Raw genomic sequence first — 17,240 nt, 5'->3', positions numbered from 1 at the left:
GCATAATGGAAAATTTGAGTCTCATATTAGTGACTGTGATTGTTTTTGCTGTAATATTAAATACAATGTAAGTATCTTTGTTGTGATGTTACACTATTGTTTTAGATAAGGGTTAAGGTTTGATATCATTAAAACGATTAAACCCACTGCAATTGTATTCATCTCTCCTAAATCATGAATATGATGCTAAATATATGTCGTTTGTTGATGTGGTTCATGAGTGTTTCTAGTTTCTCGATGTTTTTTTTTTTATAAAGATCAGACCGTTGGTTTTCATTGTCCACTCTTTAAGTTTTGATTCAACTATAAATCAGCGTTCGTCTCTTGAGAAAATTGAAAATTATGTTTTTGTTTTTATTAACGAATATTAAATTGTTTACTGAAACTGTATTGCCCTTTACCAAGTCATACATATGGCAGTTGTTATCAATTAATCTGTATCAATGAATGTTGGCGCTTGTTTTTGATACAATTCAGTGTTTCTCTTTGTTCATTTTTCTTCCTCTTATAAATAATGTCGTTTACTCGGTTTTAGTTTTTTATTACTAATTTTTAACTTTTGAACACGGTTAGCTACTGTAACTTTTATTACTACGGTTAAAAATGATTTGTGAAGTACTTGTATTTGATCATAAAGATAATATTTCTGTTTTGGGTATACACAAATTTTCGACTTGTTTTATGGAATAGTCAACATGGTTAATGTTTTTGCTAAGATCATATCAAATGTTGTTTTGCTATCTTACTGAAGAGTTTTTATCATTCAAAATGGAGTCGATAACATTCCTCTAAATAGTATTTTACTTAATTTCGTAATTTGTACTTAATCGCGAAGGTGTGTGCTATCAACATTATATAAAAACAAAAAAATTAAACAAACAAAACAATTATCTTAGTTGCTGAAAGTCATGCCATAGTAATTTACCTGCTGACTTGAAATAATGCTGTCCTACGGTTTGCGCTATGGTTTTCTGTGTAGACGGAACGCTTTTAAACATTACATTTTTGATATTGTACTCGTCAAATTGATACAATTACATTTTGATATATTCAAATTTAGGGAAGAAAAAAACACTTTTTCGTACTTTAAAGTGATAACCGATTTTAATATGCATTGATCTTAATAATATATAATTATGTAGTCATTGTGATGTTATTTTTTTATTTATATTTATCTAATAAACATACATGTCTTTTTCAGCAAGGTTACACGATGTCTCGTCAGTTGTTATTGTTACTGGCATTTTGTTTATCGTGGAGTATAATAACAGCACAACCTGGTGAGATTATTAATCCAATATTTAACAAAAAGTAACTTCATATTTATTGTATTAACTGAATAAGAGACAACAATATGTATAACTAAAAAAGACTAAGGCTAAAAAAACATTATTTTACAAAATAAGGAGAAAAAAGTCTGACTGTTTTCTTTTTAAATATAATATAGTATGTTCTACAATAATCTCAGGTCAACAGAGACATTATTAAATGTTTTAGGGAGCTGTCCAATTGTTCAATAGACCATTACTTAAGTTTACGAAATACCTCTGATCAGAATAAAAATTGTAAAAACACCTATTGAAAGTATTAAATATAGATATCAATACAGAGAAACTCAAATAACTTTAACCTCAAAATTAAAGCGCCTTTATTCCTTTTCTTCAATTGAAAAAGTCAAATTCTGGTAAATTTTGTTGTATGGTCCTTTTTTTAAAACTTACACCCTACATCTCAATTAGTTCAGGATTCCCCCCCCCCCCCCCCCCCCCCAAGACCAAGTCTTGTAATGTTGTATAGCTGACACTCATTCTTAATAAAAAAAAAAAAAAAAACATCAGTGACGCTAGAAATAAATGTTAAAAGCTCAATCAAGGACCTAGTTTAAGAGCATAAAGTTCCAAAAACTGAAAGGCCTTCCCAAATAAAGCTGTTCATTGTATCCTTTAACTGAATAATTAACAATATATTTCACAAGTTATTGTAAATGCTTTATTTAAAACTTTTATGTATTACAGGTATTGATCATTTAATACTCTTTTCTATCTGAAAAATTAATATAGAAATGTATGACTTTTCTTTTTTAGACGCAGTGTGTGTCTCTGGTGAACTGGATCTGGTATTTATCATTGATGCTTCTAATAGCATAGGTTGGGGAAACTTCTTGAGACTGAAGAATTTTCTGAGAGGATTAATCACTCACCTGTCTATAGATAATGGTGCGGTCAGAGTCGGGGCCGTCGTATATTCAACGTCGGTAGAAATAGAATTTCATCTAGACTCGTACACCACATCAGCTGACATTGATAAACACTTGTCACAAATAAAGTACACAGACGGTGTAACCTACACAGCTGGTGCTTTAAACGTAACCAAAAACGTCTTATTCACTGCAGATAAAGGGGACCGAGAGAATATCCCTAATTTCGTCATACTGGTCACAGATGGAAATTCAAATTACAGAAAAGATCTCACTATCCAATATGCTGACAATCTTAAGGAGGTTGCGGTTATTTACGCTTTAGGTATTGGTAAAGAACTTGAGGAATATCCACAAGAGTTATTGGAGATTGTCCGACAACCGGAACTTGGGAATGCTGATATGTATCAAATGTTGAAAGATTACCAAGCCCTCGACGAATTAAAAAATGCTATCTTCGACAATATGTGTCCAAGTAGGTCAAATAATGTTTCATTAGACAGTTATATGCTATAAAGTGAAATAGGAAATTGAATTATTTTGTAAGTCAACTTTTCAATATATGTGTAACACAGCTTTCTTGTAAGTTTAAAGTCTTCCATTTTACTACAGTTTTACTATTCATGATAAAGAGAAAAAAGTAAAATCACAAAAATACTGAACTCAGAGGAAAATCAAAACGGAAAGTCCATAATCACATGGCAAAATCAAATAACAAAACGCATCAAAAACGAATAGAAAAGAACTATCATATTCCTGACTTGGTACAGGCATTTTCAAATTTTCCGTCATCTTTTATATTCGCATTCTATATACTTTTTATTTGCAAATATATGTTATCAAACAGTGCTACTAATCACATGTTTTATTGATTTTCTATAGTTATACAACAGAATACAGTTATACAGAATGGTAAGAACTAAAAACGATAAAAAATTAGAATTGTTATTTTGAATTTTGCATAATGTACAAGAAATAAACGTTACAAAAAAGTACCATTTATATAATGAAAGAACGGTTCCAAACATATTTGGACTCTTGTGGGTCTTCAAGTATCGGGATACTGACAGGGAGTGTTATAAAGGTATATATGTACACACAATTACATATAATTAAAATAATGCAATTCGATCATTCTTTGACATTATCTAACACGTAAACACAATGTGTTATAACTCCTTTACGTCGCTTCAACTATGCATAGTCTCTATAATTGCGTTTTTATTGCTGGAAACAATGTACGAACTGTTTATTGTTAATCATGTTGATGTCTTGCGTTAGTTTGAATAAAACTGAAGGGACGACATAACTTGGTTATGACGATATATCACACCACTATCCCGATCTAAATTCCGCGGCGACGATTTAACGACCATTACTGGCTATACTGCAGAAGAAACCTGAGCGTAAGTTATCCTACGTGGGAGGGAATCGGATGCAAATTTTTCTTTTTCACCCCCTGGAATTCGAACCACACCCAACACCACCAACCAACCCCCATATATTTTAGGTCCAGATATCCGGTGTCTATATTTTACTACGAAGTGTTTACTATTCCGTTAGGAATATACTTTGTTACTTATACGCTAATACCATTTGTCAACTGTTATGAATAAACATTTAGGGCACATTAAAAGACTCAACATAGCGTGTAATGCTTTTCTAATTGCTAGATTTTTGAATCACTTAAACTTATTAAACACTAAATGTAAGTGTGGTTATTTTGTTTTATTTAAGGTTCTCCTTGCTACGAAGAAGGAAAAGTGTTTGAAAAAAGATGCCGTACATTTAAATGCATCAATTCAAAATGGAAAAAGATGGGTTTTACTGGTATGTAATTGTATAGGGCAAACTACATATATATATCATTCATCTGAACATTAGTTGACACAGTTTGAAGTCAGAAGATATTTACAATACAAAAAGGATCAAAGGCAGTATTACATATAACGTCGATGAATTTAAACCCAATACCAGCAAAGTATTTTCATAAATAAGATATTATAAAAGTAATGCTCTATAAAACAGATTGCATCATTCCAAAGATCTAAAACCACAGTGCATGTTAACATTAATATGACCTGACAACGCCAGATCTAAAAGAGAGTCTGAAATACCAAAGGAAACAAAAAACCAATTAGGAAACAATAGTACACACAACACCATAAAGAACACTAAAGACAGAGCAACACGAATCCCACCAGAAATAAATAAACTGATTTAAAGGAAAGATCCAAAAATTTATGATGATATATCCTATAGACAATGATAGAAATAAATCCATCAATATTTTGTTATATCAAAATAATGTCAAAAGTGAATATCTTATCAAAACACCAATACTTATAACGTTCAGGCAATACATTTTTCACGTTTTTCTTCGTTTTTATAAATTGATTCATAAATAGATTTAATTGCTCAAGTGTTTCTTGGTTGGTTTTTTTTTAATTTTCATTGTGTCGATGTTTTCATTTGTTTGTCATGTAAATACCTTTTCTTGACCTTATGGTAATTACATTTTTTCATACTTTCAATTTATTGTCTTCAAAAATTATGTGTTTTAAAAATTACGTTTTATCCCATTACCAAAACTTCTGTAGTTTTATTGATATGCCTTTTTTTAAAATACAAATTGACTATAAAATTGTTTGATATATGCTTGATATATATATTATTTTGTTCAGGTTGTATCAATAATGGAAAATGCTTTGAATGGGGAGAAAAACGAAGTGATATATGCTACCAATATAAATGTTCCAAACCTGCCGGTTGTAAAAATAATCTTTGTCCAAGCTACAACTACAGACTCGTCAATGCAGGTGTGTCAACAAACTGTTCAATAAAAGTACATTATCAGCGCGTGTTCAAGGACAGAGTTATCGTCATAAGCTTTTTTTTTTAGTTCTCTACGAATATTGTTCCTAGTGTGAACATTGTATCACTTGTAATTTTAATACATTTTTACAATTTATTTCTTGATATTTAATGCATGGTATATTAAGATAGGGAATGAAATGACATTAAAAATAGTTTGGGTGCTGAATCTTTATTTTAACTATTTGAATATTTAAGCAATTGAAATCAAATTAAAACAGAATGTCTTGTGTTTAAGTGATCTATCTTAAAAATTTATAACTTTGACTTGCAGGATGTATTGTGGACGGACAATGCGTTGATGAAAACAAAATTGTCGAGGACACGAATGTCTGTGCCAACTATCAATGTATTAGACGAACCTTTGATAACAATGAAGTTTACAGCGAGTATTTGATGGTCGGAAAAGGTTTGTGTAACTGTTTTTTGGTTTTTATTTTTTTTTACATCATTTTGTTTTTGGGAGGGGGGATCGGGAGAATGGTAAATGGGGGTGATGAATTTTGTTCATCAATGTTAAGCGGTAGCAATATTTAAAGATACATGGTAAATGTTTTTCATAATTGTATTTTGAACGACAACGCAATTTATACGACAACATAATTTATAAATAAAAAAATAGCCAAGGCTCCGTGTTGAAGGCCGTATTTTGACCTATAATGGTTTACTTTTTTTGAAATTGTTATTTGGATGGAGAGTTGTCTCATTGGCACTCACACCACATCTTCCTATATCTATTGTTTCTTTTTGATGTTATATTATTGGTCTAGATTTTGTATGTTAGCAACGCAGTACCGGTTTCATTATACAAACCGTCCGTTGTCTTGCTTAAACAATATTTTTTCTTGCACCAAAAAATTAAAAAAAAAACATTTTTCTTTATAAATATAAACATACACTACATTTAAAATTCCTTATTTCCTATAAGAAATTAAATTCAATATAAATTGTACTATCATATTCATACTTTAGTGTATGACACTTTATTAATAAACAAGATTAATGAAATCTGTTTTCAGAATGTGTGCGATCTGACGGAACATGTAGTGAGGTTGGTTACACTTACAAAGAACACTGCATCAGCTATGAATGTCAAGCCTCAACTTTCAATGGAATCCTAACTGCTGAATTTATACCTGTAAACACCGGTAAGTTGTTTTCTGACTTTGTCGCCATTTATAATGAAATAAAGCGTTCGAAGTTTTATGATTCGTTAGTTTAACATGATTCAGACATATACCGACTTTTAAAATCACATATTTGTCAGCCGCACCTTTGGTGGGTTTGTCTCATGACTCTGCTGAGTTTGTCATACAGTGTTTTGTATTTTGAGTTTCATTGTTCATCCAAATCTATCGAATACTTTTATATTTCAACCAAAAACGGCCATGTTTAAATTTCATCCTATTTTGCAAGAAAGTACATCACGGATTTCTTAATTTGGGAATAGTAAAACGTGTAATACTGTCATAACAAACATCTTAAACCAGTGTATTATTTGTGAGAAATAACTTGAATATTCATTATAATATGTTGTTGTTATAATAGGTAAATGTGTGTTAGACAATTTGTTTTCAAATGTCATTTTTTTCTTATTGTTTTCAGCTTGTAAATATGGGAATAAGTGTGTACAGCTTGGTGAAAGGGTAACAGAAGTGTGTGACGTATTAGTCTGTAACTATGACGACAAGGCAATGGGTTATGAACTTATGTTGGAATCACAAGGTATTTTATTTTCTAAATATTTTATGATTTCCAGGCTTTAAAAGACATTTTTCGAAATATTAGTTGCTGCATGTATGGGATATCGATATAGTGATACATTTTGAAAACATAAGATATGCCAGACTCAAAACAGAGAACCAAAACTGAAGACAATTGGTTGATGTATGATGACAGTTTATTTCTAGCCAATCAAAAAAAGCCGAAAAAATAAAACAAATGAAAAAAGTAAAATCACAAAAAAACTGAAATTAGAGGAAATCAATTCGGAAAGTCCATAGTCACATGGCAAAATCAAATAAGAAAACGCATCAAAAACGAATGGACAAGAACTGTCATTTTCCTGACTTTGTACAGGCATTTTTAAATGTAGAAAATGGTTGATTAAACCTGGTTCTATAGCGCTAACCCTCTCACTTTCATGACAGTCTCACCAAATTCCGTTACATATAAATGTGAAACAGCACATAGAAAATCTTGTCAATATGCAATACTCAATGCACCAAACAGAAAGGTAGTGCTGGATCAATATGAAATATTTGCTCCGCAGATTGTTTTTCGTCTGTATCATGAATCAAATACCCCAGATTTGACAAGAAGTCTTATTCAGTAACAGTAGAAGAAAACCCTTGGATTCCTAATTTAGAACATTTAGATTCAGTAATGCTCGAGTTATTTCAATAACTTGTGTGTTGTAACAGTATTGATACGAAGTAAATATCACATAATAATATTAACAAAGCTTTCACTGTATACATGTATTTGGGAACACTGTAAAAATATAGGATAAAAACATGTACCCATTTGTTTTTTTTAAATTCAGGCTGTGAACATAATGGACAATGTTTGATGAAAAATCAAAAGGTCTTTGAAGAAAGCACATGCACAAATTTTGTGTGTTCATACTCTAAGAGACAAAACAGGCTAGTGATGAAGGAAAGAGTTGCAGGTATATACATTTATATTCACGTTAAGTATTGACATGTAGTAAACAATATCATATAATATATCTAAATCAAAAACAAGTTGAAGAAATATTGACCTTCTAATAATGCAATGCAACTATTAAGTAAAATGGTCTTCTTTGTTCAAGTATTAATTTTGTCAATTCTTTTGGTTAAAGGGGGAGGGATGGTAAAAAGCAAACACGCATAATTTGATCACAATGCGACAACAAACCAAAAACATGTTAATGACTTTCAAAATTTGACTTAAGAATGTTTGTTAAATCTATCAATAGTTGGTCATTCTATATATAACAAACAATATTTTACATCACATGTACCGGTTGATATAGTGGTTAGCTTTATTTGATTTAAATTTGACAAAACTTGATCTTTTATATGACTTTGTTTCATTGTTGTGTTCCTTCATAGGTTGCAAAGGAACAGATGGAAGTTGCGCTGCCAAAGGAGATGTCGTTACTCAAAAGGGTTGTATCAAGTATCAGTGCGACAACAAAGGAAATTTAGAACTGATTGAAGCAGGTTAGATGGTTTTAAAACTCAAAAGACATGTAAAAAGAATGTAAAGTCTATAATTTCTATTCATAGATAGTTTTGTCTTATAATACTTTACACTGATTGTAAGTATTGATAAAAACAACTAAATCAGTTGGCCAACATAGTCTTTATCAAATCAATTTGAACATTAAGAAACCGACTGAACATTTTATAAAAGCATAACTTAAAACGTAACGTTAAAAATCGTATTGTGAGGTTTCAAAATAAGAATTAAAAAAGTATTTAATAGAAAAACGACAGTTACTTCATTTTTAACTTATATAATAAATACATTCAGGATGTGATGTTGGTGGAGAGTGTAAACCAGTTGGATCAAAATGGCGACAACCTGGGGAGTGTGCAGTGTTTAGATGCGTATTGGTAGACACAATGGACGACACTGTAGAAACAGATATTGAACAAGATTTGGGTTTGTATATTATATATTTATATAATTTTAAGTAGCACATGTTTGTAAACTGTATGTGTAATACGAACAACGACAATAATGGTACACATATCAGCCTGACTTGATGATATCAATACCAGTCAGGATTGCGATGAATTTATAAACAACCTTTATCATGTTATTTGTATGACGACATTCAAAATACAAACGTATATATCAAACATCATTCGCCTTTTTTAACTCTTTTCCCTGAACTCATTAGTAATATTTCTATTCTGCCATTTATCAGCATATCTATATACATCGTGCAGATACTATAAACAGTTTTGTCAAACTCGAGACTAATAACTACGTGTTATTAGATATTTGACGTCCTTGGTGTCCATTCATTTTCATACGTATTTTCCCACCTTGTTTTTTTTTTATATATAGCTATATAGAATTACATTGTATGAGATTTTACTGAATTATCACTCGAAGCTTGGTCGCTTTAAAACCTTTATTGACATGATTGATCGATATCATGTTCAAAGCCAAGTTGACTAATATTTTGTCAGTTTATGAAAGTGTAAATGTTTTGTTTTTGTCATTGAATTAGTTTATGTTTAAGTATAACCCTAATGTTCATTTTAGAGATGACGGTAAATATATCATTTAATCGTAAATCTAATCGCAAAATAGGTGAAACAAACTAACATACATTTTCGATTTTGCAGAATGTCACAATTTTGATGGAGAATGTGTTAAACCTGGTGAGGAATTCGACGACCATTGTATGACCTACAGATGTAAAAACAACGGCAAATTAGATAGAGTTGGTGCAAGTAAGAATTCAATTATAATAGGTTGCTTGATTTGTATAACAATCTGCTAAAACATGTTATGTAATTATATTAGATAAATGCAGATGTTAAAGAGCTATGTTGTATTCTGCATGATTAGAAAAAAGTTAAATTAGTGTTTATTAGTGCAGAATGTATAGCCTATGGAACTATGAAAACATTGAATTACAAAATGTTAAAGCCACATCTTGTTTATGCAATGTTTTATATTGACTAGACATCTGTTGAATAAGCGAATTCTTGTTGAATGCGTATACTAATGTTAAAGTTGAACTTAAACAAAAGTGCTATTTTTCTGTTCCAAACAGAATGTGAATATGATGGTAAATGTTATGATATCGGAGATGACTGGGTGGACAGAAAGAGATGTAAACACGTGGTTTGTAGGGCTGACAAAAAATTAGGGGCTGTCTTCTTTAGAAGGAAATACGGTAAGTTCATATGCGAATTGATACTACTAGTATTTTAATAATTCCAGTTAATTTGAAATAAGGTAAACTTAGTGTAAAAAGTTTAATAGCAAGAATACCGAACTCCAAGGAAAATTCAAAACAAAAAGTCTTTTTATCAAATGCCAAAATCAAGGCCCAAACACATTAACTGCATGGAAAACAAATCATCCCATAGTTGTAAAATATTAAAAAGTATTGGGCCATTTTTTATACTTACATATTAGTGTTAAATGAAAGTACTAAAACAGATACTTTACATCGAAATTTTGAGGGTTTTTTTAGTTTCTCTTGCTTGAGTTTGTTATCTAATGGCGAATGATCATTTTATTTAGCAATTTTGAAAGAATATCGGTAATGTAGATTGACCGCAAATAATTTAGAATACGTACGACAAGTGTTTGTCGTTATTTACTTTGAGTAACTTTTCACAGGACAACACTAGTTTTTTTATTTGATTTCTCTGAAGTAACAAATCATTATATACATTTGTTACACTCTATTGTTAAACATGTTTTAAAAACCATTTTGCAGGTTGTAAAGATGACAAAGGAAACTGCTTTGCACCAGGAGAGTTTGCAGTGAAGGACGGAAGTTGTGTGAAATATAAATGTTATTCAGACCATATATTGAGACGAGAAGGTAAGATTCCAAGTTATGAACTAATACGCTTTTATAAACAATAACGTCCCCTCAATTTTTCAGGTAACGAAATCAGATGATATATCTAGTATCATATTTCGAATAATAGGAAACAAGTTAATACTTAGGCTAGCATATATAATAGCTTGATGTTGGGAGTATTACATTTTGCAAATGTTTCTAATGGAACTCATTTCAACAAAATGTGTTACATTACGGTTTTAAGTCGACAAGTCACGGTTTCGAGAGGTATTCCCTTTTAAAGTTTTCTGCCTGCGTAAATATCCTCTTTCTTATTCACTCTTTAGATGCTTAAGCAGTCTTATAGTTCATTCGGATTATAAAAAAAATTTATTCAATAAATATTATTGAAATACCTTTACAGATTGCGAGTTTAAGGGCAAATGTTATGGCTCTGACAAGACATGGGTTGATATGTCTGAATGTTTGACTTTATCCTGTTATAAAGACGACTTCACTGGCGAATCGGAACTGTCTTCTTCTCCATACGGTAAGTACAGTTTTAGAGTGAAGTTTTAATAAACATAAATATAGTTTTAGAATGTCATAAAAAAAACAGAATTATTATTGTATGTAGCTAGTCAAAAATGTTGATAGACGAAAACAAATTCAAAAAATATACGTGACCATGGATTCAATATATTTTGATAATTTAGCGTTTCTTTAGCCGATAATTTGATAATTGGGAATGCTGTTCATATATATAATTCATAATAACATAAGTATTATATCAATATTTTTAAAATATTATTATTATTTCGAGTTCAGTTCTTTTGCGATTTTACCTTTTAAATATCAAGTAGTTTTTCTTTCCTTTTGAAGCATTAACCATATATGCTGTTAATATTCCATCGGTTGAATGGAGATTAATTTGTACAAAATATCAAAAATGGATACAATTTCTAGTCATTAGCTATTTTTATTGACTAGCATGTGAATTATAAATACATGTAGGGCTTTGCTTTCGTAAGGTTTTTCTAGCATCAAAGTTAAAATTTGAGAAAGAGAAAACAACATTGCTAGTCGGACTACTTATTCTTGACAAAAACAAAACAAATCATTAACTTTATCTAAATCACACGTATTGACTATAGTATATTCATTTGATGGTATTTATATGGAATTTGTTATTATTTAGGTTGCTTGGAAGAGGGCATCTGTAAAAATCCTGGTGATACATATGAAAAGGATTGTCAAAAATATGAATGCCAGCCAAATGGACAGGGATTCCAGATAGTTGATTCTAGTAAGTTATATAATGGAAGATTAAATTAGCTTTGTTTTTATAAAGCGTCATGAACAACAGTTTATTGGACTTTGACAAACGCTATCAGATATCAGATTTGTGTACAGTCAATGTAGGTTTGACGCCTTTACATACATAAATCAAAGGACAAATTGTCATTTTAAAGTTTACTTACTGGTAAAACAAAAGTGAAATATCAGCATATTAAGACGTGCAAATGTCTTTTAAGTATATATAAATTAACTTCTATTAACACTTAGAAGCCAACAATGGTTTAAAAAATGATTTTGACACAGTCCAGAGTTTCGAAGCAATCAGGATTTTTATAAGCATCACATTGTTCGAAATGAAATGCAATTACTATTGTTGTACTGTGCCAATTAGTACAAATTCTAATTATTCTCTCAGAATGTCCATGGAAAAACAACTGTAAAAATTTGAATCAGACCTGGTTTGACAAAAAGACATGTAGACGATACGGTTGTTTTAAAGACGAAGATGGATTAGATATAGAAGAAATTACCTATGGTAAGAACAATTAATCAATTTAAAAATGTAACGAAAATAAGTGTAAAAAATCACATAATTTGAAAGGAAGTACCATTTTTGTTCTAATAGTAATAAACTTTGTTTTGATTGTTTATGCATGTACGTCCAATCAGATAACGAGCACAAGCAAATACTAATGTCTGTTCTGTTGAAAGAGTAGGCACTAACTTGCTCAATTTTTAAATTCGATTTCATTAATTCAACAAAACGATAATTCATAATTAACATTAATATTTCTAACGTAAGAGCACAAACACTTTTCTAATAATATAAAACTACTAAACTATTTTATATTGCAGGATGCCGTGGTATGAATGACGAATGTATTAATGACAGGAAAGATTTAGATCAGGACAATTGTATCAGTTATGATTGTAATAATGGAAAACTGGTGCCACAGAAAGTTGGTAAATATATTACGAGTATACGAAAATTCGAGTTACACATAGCCGACACACCGAAACAACAAAACAGTGCATATTCTGCTGTGTACAACTTGTTATTTCCGATCGTAGTCTTGTTTTGCGTCTTTCGAATGTTTTCATTAGCCATTATACAAAACCAAGAAAACAGCTAAAATTTGAGGTAGGGTCAATTTGTCGTGATTTTTTTTCACAGAGGGGCCAATTTCAAAAATTGCCGACAGAATAGAATTTACTATAAAAAACAAAAATAAAAATGCTTTTTGGTCAATACGTCGATTTACATATATTAAGATAGGTGTGATAAATAGTTGATTTAATCCTCAAAAAGAATGAAAGTCCAATATTCGCAATTTATGGTGATTTTAGGTGGGAAAAACAGGGAATCCCCCCAGAAGGACATTTCAAACCAAAAAAAAGTTATGTTTTTTGTGACTGTTGTAATTTATACTATTTAATCCCTCAAAATTGAAATTGATTTGGTGTGTCCTTATCACATAAAAAACAACTTTAAAAAAAATAAAATTTGTAACATCGCTTAATTGTACTGATAGCTTCTAAATAAGACAGTATTTCCAAGCGTCGCCGTGGCTCCATCAGTAGAGCATAGAACTACTAATCACAGACTGTTTTGAAGATAAGGTTCCAATCTCGCTCACACTTTTTGCATTTTTTGTGTTGGAATATTAAATTTTAATGTTTCTATCATATTTTTTCGGATGTTACCTTAATTCATAGAGTCATTCTGGTTCGTTTTGACTTTATAGTATACTAGTATATCGTTTTAGTAAAGAAAAAATAATGTATCGCTTATTGTGTGCATTCCCATGACTGTTCACATTCTTGACTTACTTTCTCTTCAATGTTTACATTTATTACATTTATGCAAGAAACAACTGCCGTCAAACTGATGCCTGTACATAATTGATAACAATGCTGCGTGTGTAATATACACATAACTTAAAATGAGGCTTTGCATACAAGTTTCAAAACAAAACACAAACAACATTCGAAATCTTTTTTGAACATAGTATTATGTGTAACAATGAAGTTAACAGCAGTTTTGTCGCAAATTCACGAACTGGCAGTCTGTGTACATGTAGATACTATAGTAATGACATTTTACCACCGTCCCTGCACCGGTACAAAAGTCATCTGAAAATAAAACAACACCTCAGAACAAATCAACTAAACTACAAATCGTGATTGTAAGTAAAGCATCAAGAAGCTATTGCATCTGTATCACAACGAATGTCCGATTTGTTAAAATGCCATAAAAGGCCATATAACATGTTTTAGTAACACAAGGTGTTCTATGACCAGCTGATGTAGGATGTTCTCCGGTTAAACTATAATATTATTTTATCTTATCTTATAGACGATAAAACATTAAAGGACACATACAGATATACATATATTCAAAATGAGAAAAAAACAGCATCCCATTTGAATTTGTTCGATATTATTTGACTTGTTGACAAGTTACGTGATAGGTACCTTATGCGCATAAAGGGGTTTAACAATTAAACAAATGCAATATAAAAATATCAATAGTATTGGGGTTTTTTGGTAGGAATACCTGTTTAAGGTATAAAAATAAATAATGTGACGTATGATCATGTACTATAATTAGCATCTATTTGGGTATTTCAAACATGATTTACCTATCTTATCGAATGAAAAGAATATACTGGAAAATGGCTCTGGCTCTTTGGTTTTTTTTTCTGTCTTTAAGCTTCCATAAAAATTTTATATTTATTTTCCTTTTATATTTATTAGACGGAAAACATATGTTAGCCATAATAAACTACTTCATTATACGTATATTTTAAAGAATAATGTTACCCTATTTCTTTTCAAAGGTTGTGAATTAGATGGTGAATGTATGAAAGTGAATGATTATAAAGTTGACTCAGAAAAATGTATTAAATATAGATGTGTTATGTCAAGTGCTGGAGACGGATTTATTGCTACTAAAATCAAAGAAATAAGAGGTTGGTAATACTAATGTATCAGATTTTATGCCATAATGAACATTTACAATGATAACGGATGGTCATTTAAATGTGTCTCTAATATTTTATGTATTTCCAGTAAGAAATATCCATTCTTATTATCATTTGATTCAATACTTGTAGATCACTCCGAGAAAGACAAATGCGATCATTTTACGTGCTTATATTTTAATAAATACTTGTAGGTTGCCTAGACCACGACCAATGTTTCTTCCCTGGAGCTAAGAAAGTAGAAGATTGTAGTACCTATGTCTGTTCAAGGGACGGAACATTTAAGATACAAGATCCACGTAAGTTTATTTTGAGAAATACAGTCAGCCTTAAATTTGTATGCTTAACATGTTAGTGTCTATCATTTAGTCGATGTAATGTTAAGGTATGTACATTTTTGAACTCTATAATGCATCTGTTAGCAGATCGTTACCATGGTTACTTATGATCTTTAATTTGATGTCACATGATTCAGAATATCACTAGCTTTTATCTGTGAACTCCTTCGCTTAAATAGAAAAATATCAAATCAGCAAGTTGAAAAATTAAATAAGTTATGAGGAGATGAATACTATTCCTTTAAATCGTGTAATCGGATACTCGCAAAATTCGTAAACAAGAAATTTAAAGAATAAACTTTTCAGACTGCGACTTTATACCTGACTAGAAATGATTTAGCGAGATGCTTATTGAACCTTCTTGTGTTGTAATGTTGGCTGGGAGTTGCCGCATTAAAAGTAGTAACATGCCGCTTGTATGTACATAGTCAAGTCAGCAGCCTATAATTCAATAGTTGCCGTTTTTTTTCTTTTTTTTTCTTTTATGATTTTCTTCATTAATAATGGGGTTTTTTTTCTCGTTTGAGTTATTTTACTTGTTATTTCGGGCCCTGTCATGCCCAATTGTATAGTATTGGTTTTGCTCATTGTTGAAGACCATACGGTGACCTAAATGTGTTACATTCTCTGTCAATTCGGCCCTCATTTCTATATTATTTGTTAACTAATTTTATGAAGAAAATGTGTTTTGTTGCAGAATGTGAATTTCTTGGACAGTGTATACCTTTAGGAACAAAATGGAGAAATGATGAAAAGTGCAAGAAATTCAGATGCGAGCTAAGCAAGTTAACTGGTCGACCAGTTGTTAAATCATTTGTTTGGGGTAAGATGTATTGACTCTAAAGATTTGACTCATATGAATAAAAAAATAGTGTTGTTTTAATACATTAAGACTATATTTTCACACGGCAGACAAAATAAATAATTCACATATCTATATATTAAATATTATCATGATCTTGCATATACATGTTTTATGATATTTCATGTTATTTCATGTTATTTCATTATTGTCTTAATCATTTCTATATTAAAGGCTGCATGGGAAGAAAGAAGTGTGTTAAGTTTGGTGGGAAAAGGAGATTGAGAAGATGTGTTGTACATCAATGTCAAAAAACAGACGCTGGACCCAGTTTTGTCCCTGTTAAAATTGGTAACTACTATCTTTCATTTAAAAGTTGAAAGGCAATGGAAGGAATCGGCTAATATTTTTAATGAGTATGGATAAGAATCAAGATAAAAGTAATGCAAATTGAAAAAAAAACCCAACAATGAACACTTTTAACATGCCATTTGAGAAATCTGAGAAGTTTGAAGTTTTATAATGCAAGGTGAATAAAAGATATTGCATCTTTCCATATACTGTTTAATGTCCATGTTATAGAACTGCAAGCAATTCGTACACATATATGTTATTTCCTAGGATGTCTAAAGGACAATGCTTGCAGGCCTCTTGATTCCTCATGGGTCAATCAAGATTTATGCGTTAGAGAGACATGCGGATACGAAGAGGGTAACATGTTCCCGGATATATTGCCATCACCATACGGTGAGTTTGGTTGAGTTTTCAAATTTGGTTTACAATTAAGAAACAAAGTTAGTTCTTTGGTAAATTACAGAAATCGATATATTCAGAATAAGATACAACAGTAGATTATCGATATAAAAATACATTTTGTAGGACAATTTACGTTTTGTATTTACAAATTATTTTCTGTTATAAACTGTTATCCTTAGACAAATGAGTTCGAGCAATTTTATGCTTTGGGCAATATGATTTTTTTTAAATATCTGAATATGGATATTTTATAATCATATCACAGAGTTGTTTATTTGATTAAAGGATGCACCGATGAATCTGGAGTATGTCGACCATTTGGCGCCAAGGTCAAAGATGAGAACAATCCATGCGTTAAATACAAATGCACACGATATGGTACGATGGTACCAGTAATAGTTGGTAAGTATTCGTGTTTTTATTAGCTTTCTTCTATTTACCATTTGTTTGGTGATCATTAATA

General features: G+C 30.7%; 1 protein-coding gene across 1 annotated transcript in view; it reads left to right on the top strand.

Annotated features, from left to right (window-relative positions):
* Positions 1 to 1,213: 1,213 nt before the first annotated feature.
* LOC134723028 (uncharacterized) overlaps positions 1,214 to 17,240 on the top strand; it is a 31,686-nt gene continuing 15,659 nt past the window's right edge. Inside the window, exons 1-24 of the mRNA XM_063586659.1 lie at positions 1,214 to 1,280; positions 2,085 to 2,672; positions 3,080 to 3,109; positions 3,935 to 4,027; positions 4,882 to 5,016; positions 5,346 to 5,480; positions 6,091 to 6,219; positions 6,677 to 6,796; positions 7,617 to 7,742; positions 8,170 to 8,280; positions 8,594 to 8,725; positions 9,421 to 9,528; positions 9,855 to 9,977; positions 10,530 to 10,637; positions 11,023 to 11,148; positions 11,797 to 11,904; positions 12,313 to 12,432; positions 12,753 to 12,860; positions 14,738 to 14,869; positions 15,076 to 15,180; positions 15,917 to 16,042; positions 16,256 to 16,372; positions 16,643 to 16,768; positions 17,063 to 17,179. Coding sequence (XP_063442729.1) covers positions 1,214 to 1,280; positions 2,085 to 2,672; positions 3,080 to 3,109; positions 3,935 to 4,027; positions 4,882 to 5,016; positions 5,346 to 5,480; positions 6,091 to 6,219; positions 6,677 to 6,796; positions 7,617 to 7,742; positions 8,170 to 8,280; positions 8,594 to 8,725; positions 9,421 to 9,528; positions 9,855 to 9,977; positions 10,530 to 10,637; positions 11,023 to 11,148; positions 11,797 to 11,904; positions 12,313 to 12,432; positions 12,753 to 12,860; positions 14,738 to 14,869; positions 15,076 to 15,180; positions 15,917 to 16,042; positions 16,256 to 16,372; positions 16,643 to 16,768; positions 17,063 to 17,179 — 3,190 coding nt within the window. The remainder of the gene's footprint in view (positions 1,281 to 2,084; positions 2,673 to 3,079; positions 3,110 to 3,934; positions 4,028 to 4,881; positions 5,017 to 5,345; positions 5,481 to 6,090; positions 6,220 to 6,676; positions 6,797 to 7,616; positions 7,743 to 8,169; positions 8,281 to 8,593; positions 8,726 to 9,420; positions 9,529 to 9,854; positions 9,978 to 10,529; positions 10,638 to 11,022; positions 11,149 to 11,796; positions 11,905 to 12,312; positions 12,433 to 12,752; positions 12,861 to 14,737; positions 14,870 to 15,075; positions 15,181 to 15,916; positions 16,043 to 16,255; positions 16,373 to 16,642; positions 16,769 to 17,062; positions 17,180 to 17,240) is intronic.

This window comes from Mytilus trossulus, chromosome 6 (genome assembly GCF_036588685.1).
Source record: "Mytilus trossulus isolate FHL-02 chromosome 6, PNRI_Mtr1.1.1.hap1, whole genome shotgun sequence".
Taxonomy (NCBI): Eukaryota; Metazoa; Mollusca; class Bivalvia; order Mytilida; family Mytilidae; genus Mytilus; species Mytilus trossulus.
Note: the sequence above shows the minus strand (reverse complement) of the source record. Positions and strands in the feature narration are given on the sequence as shown.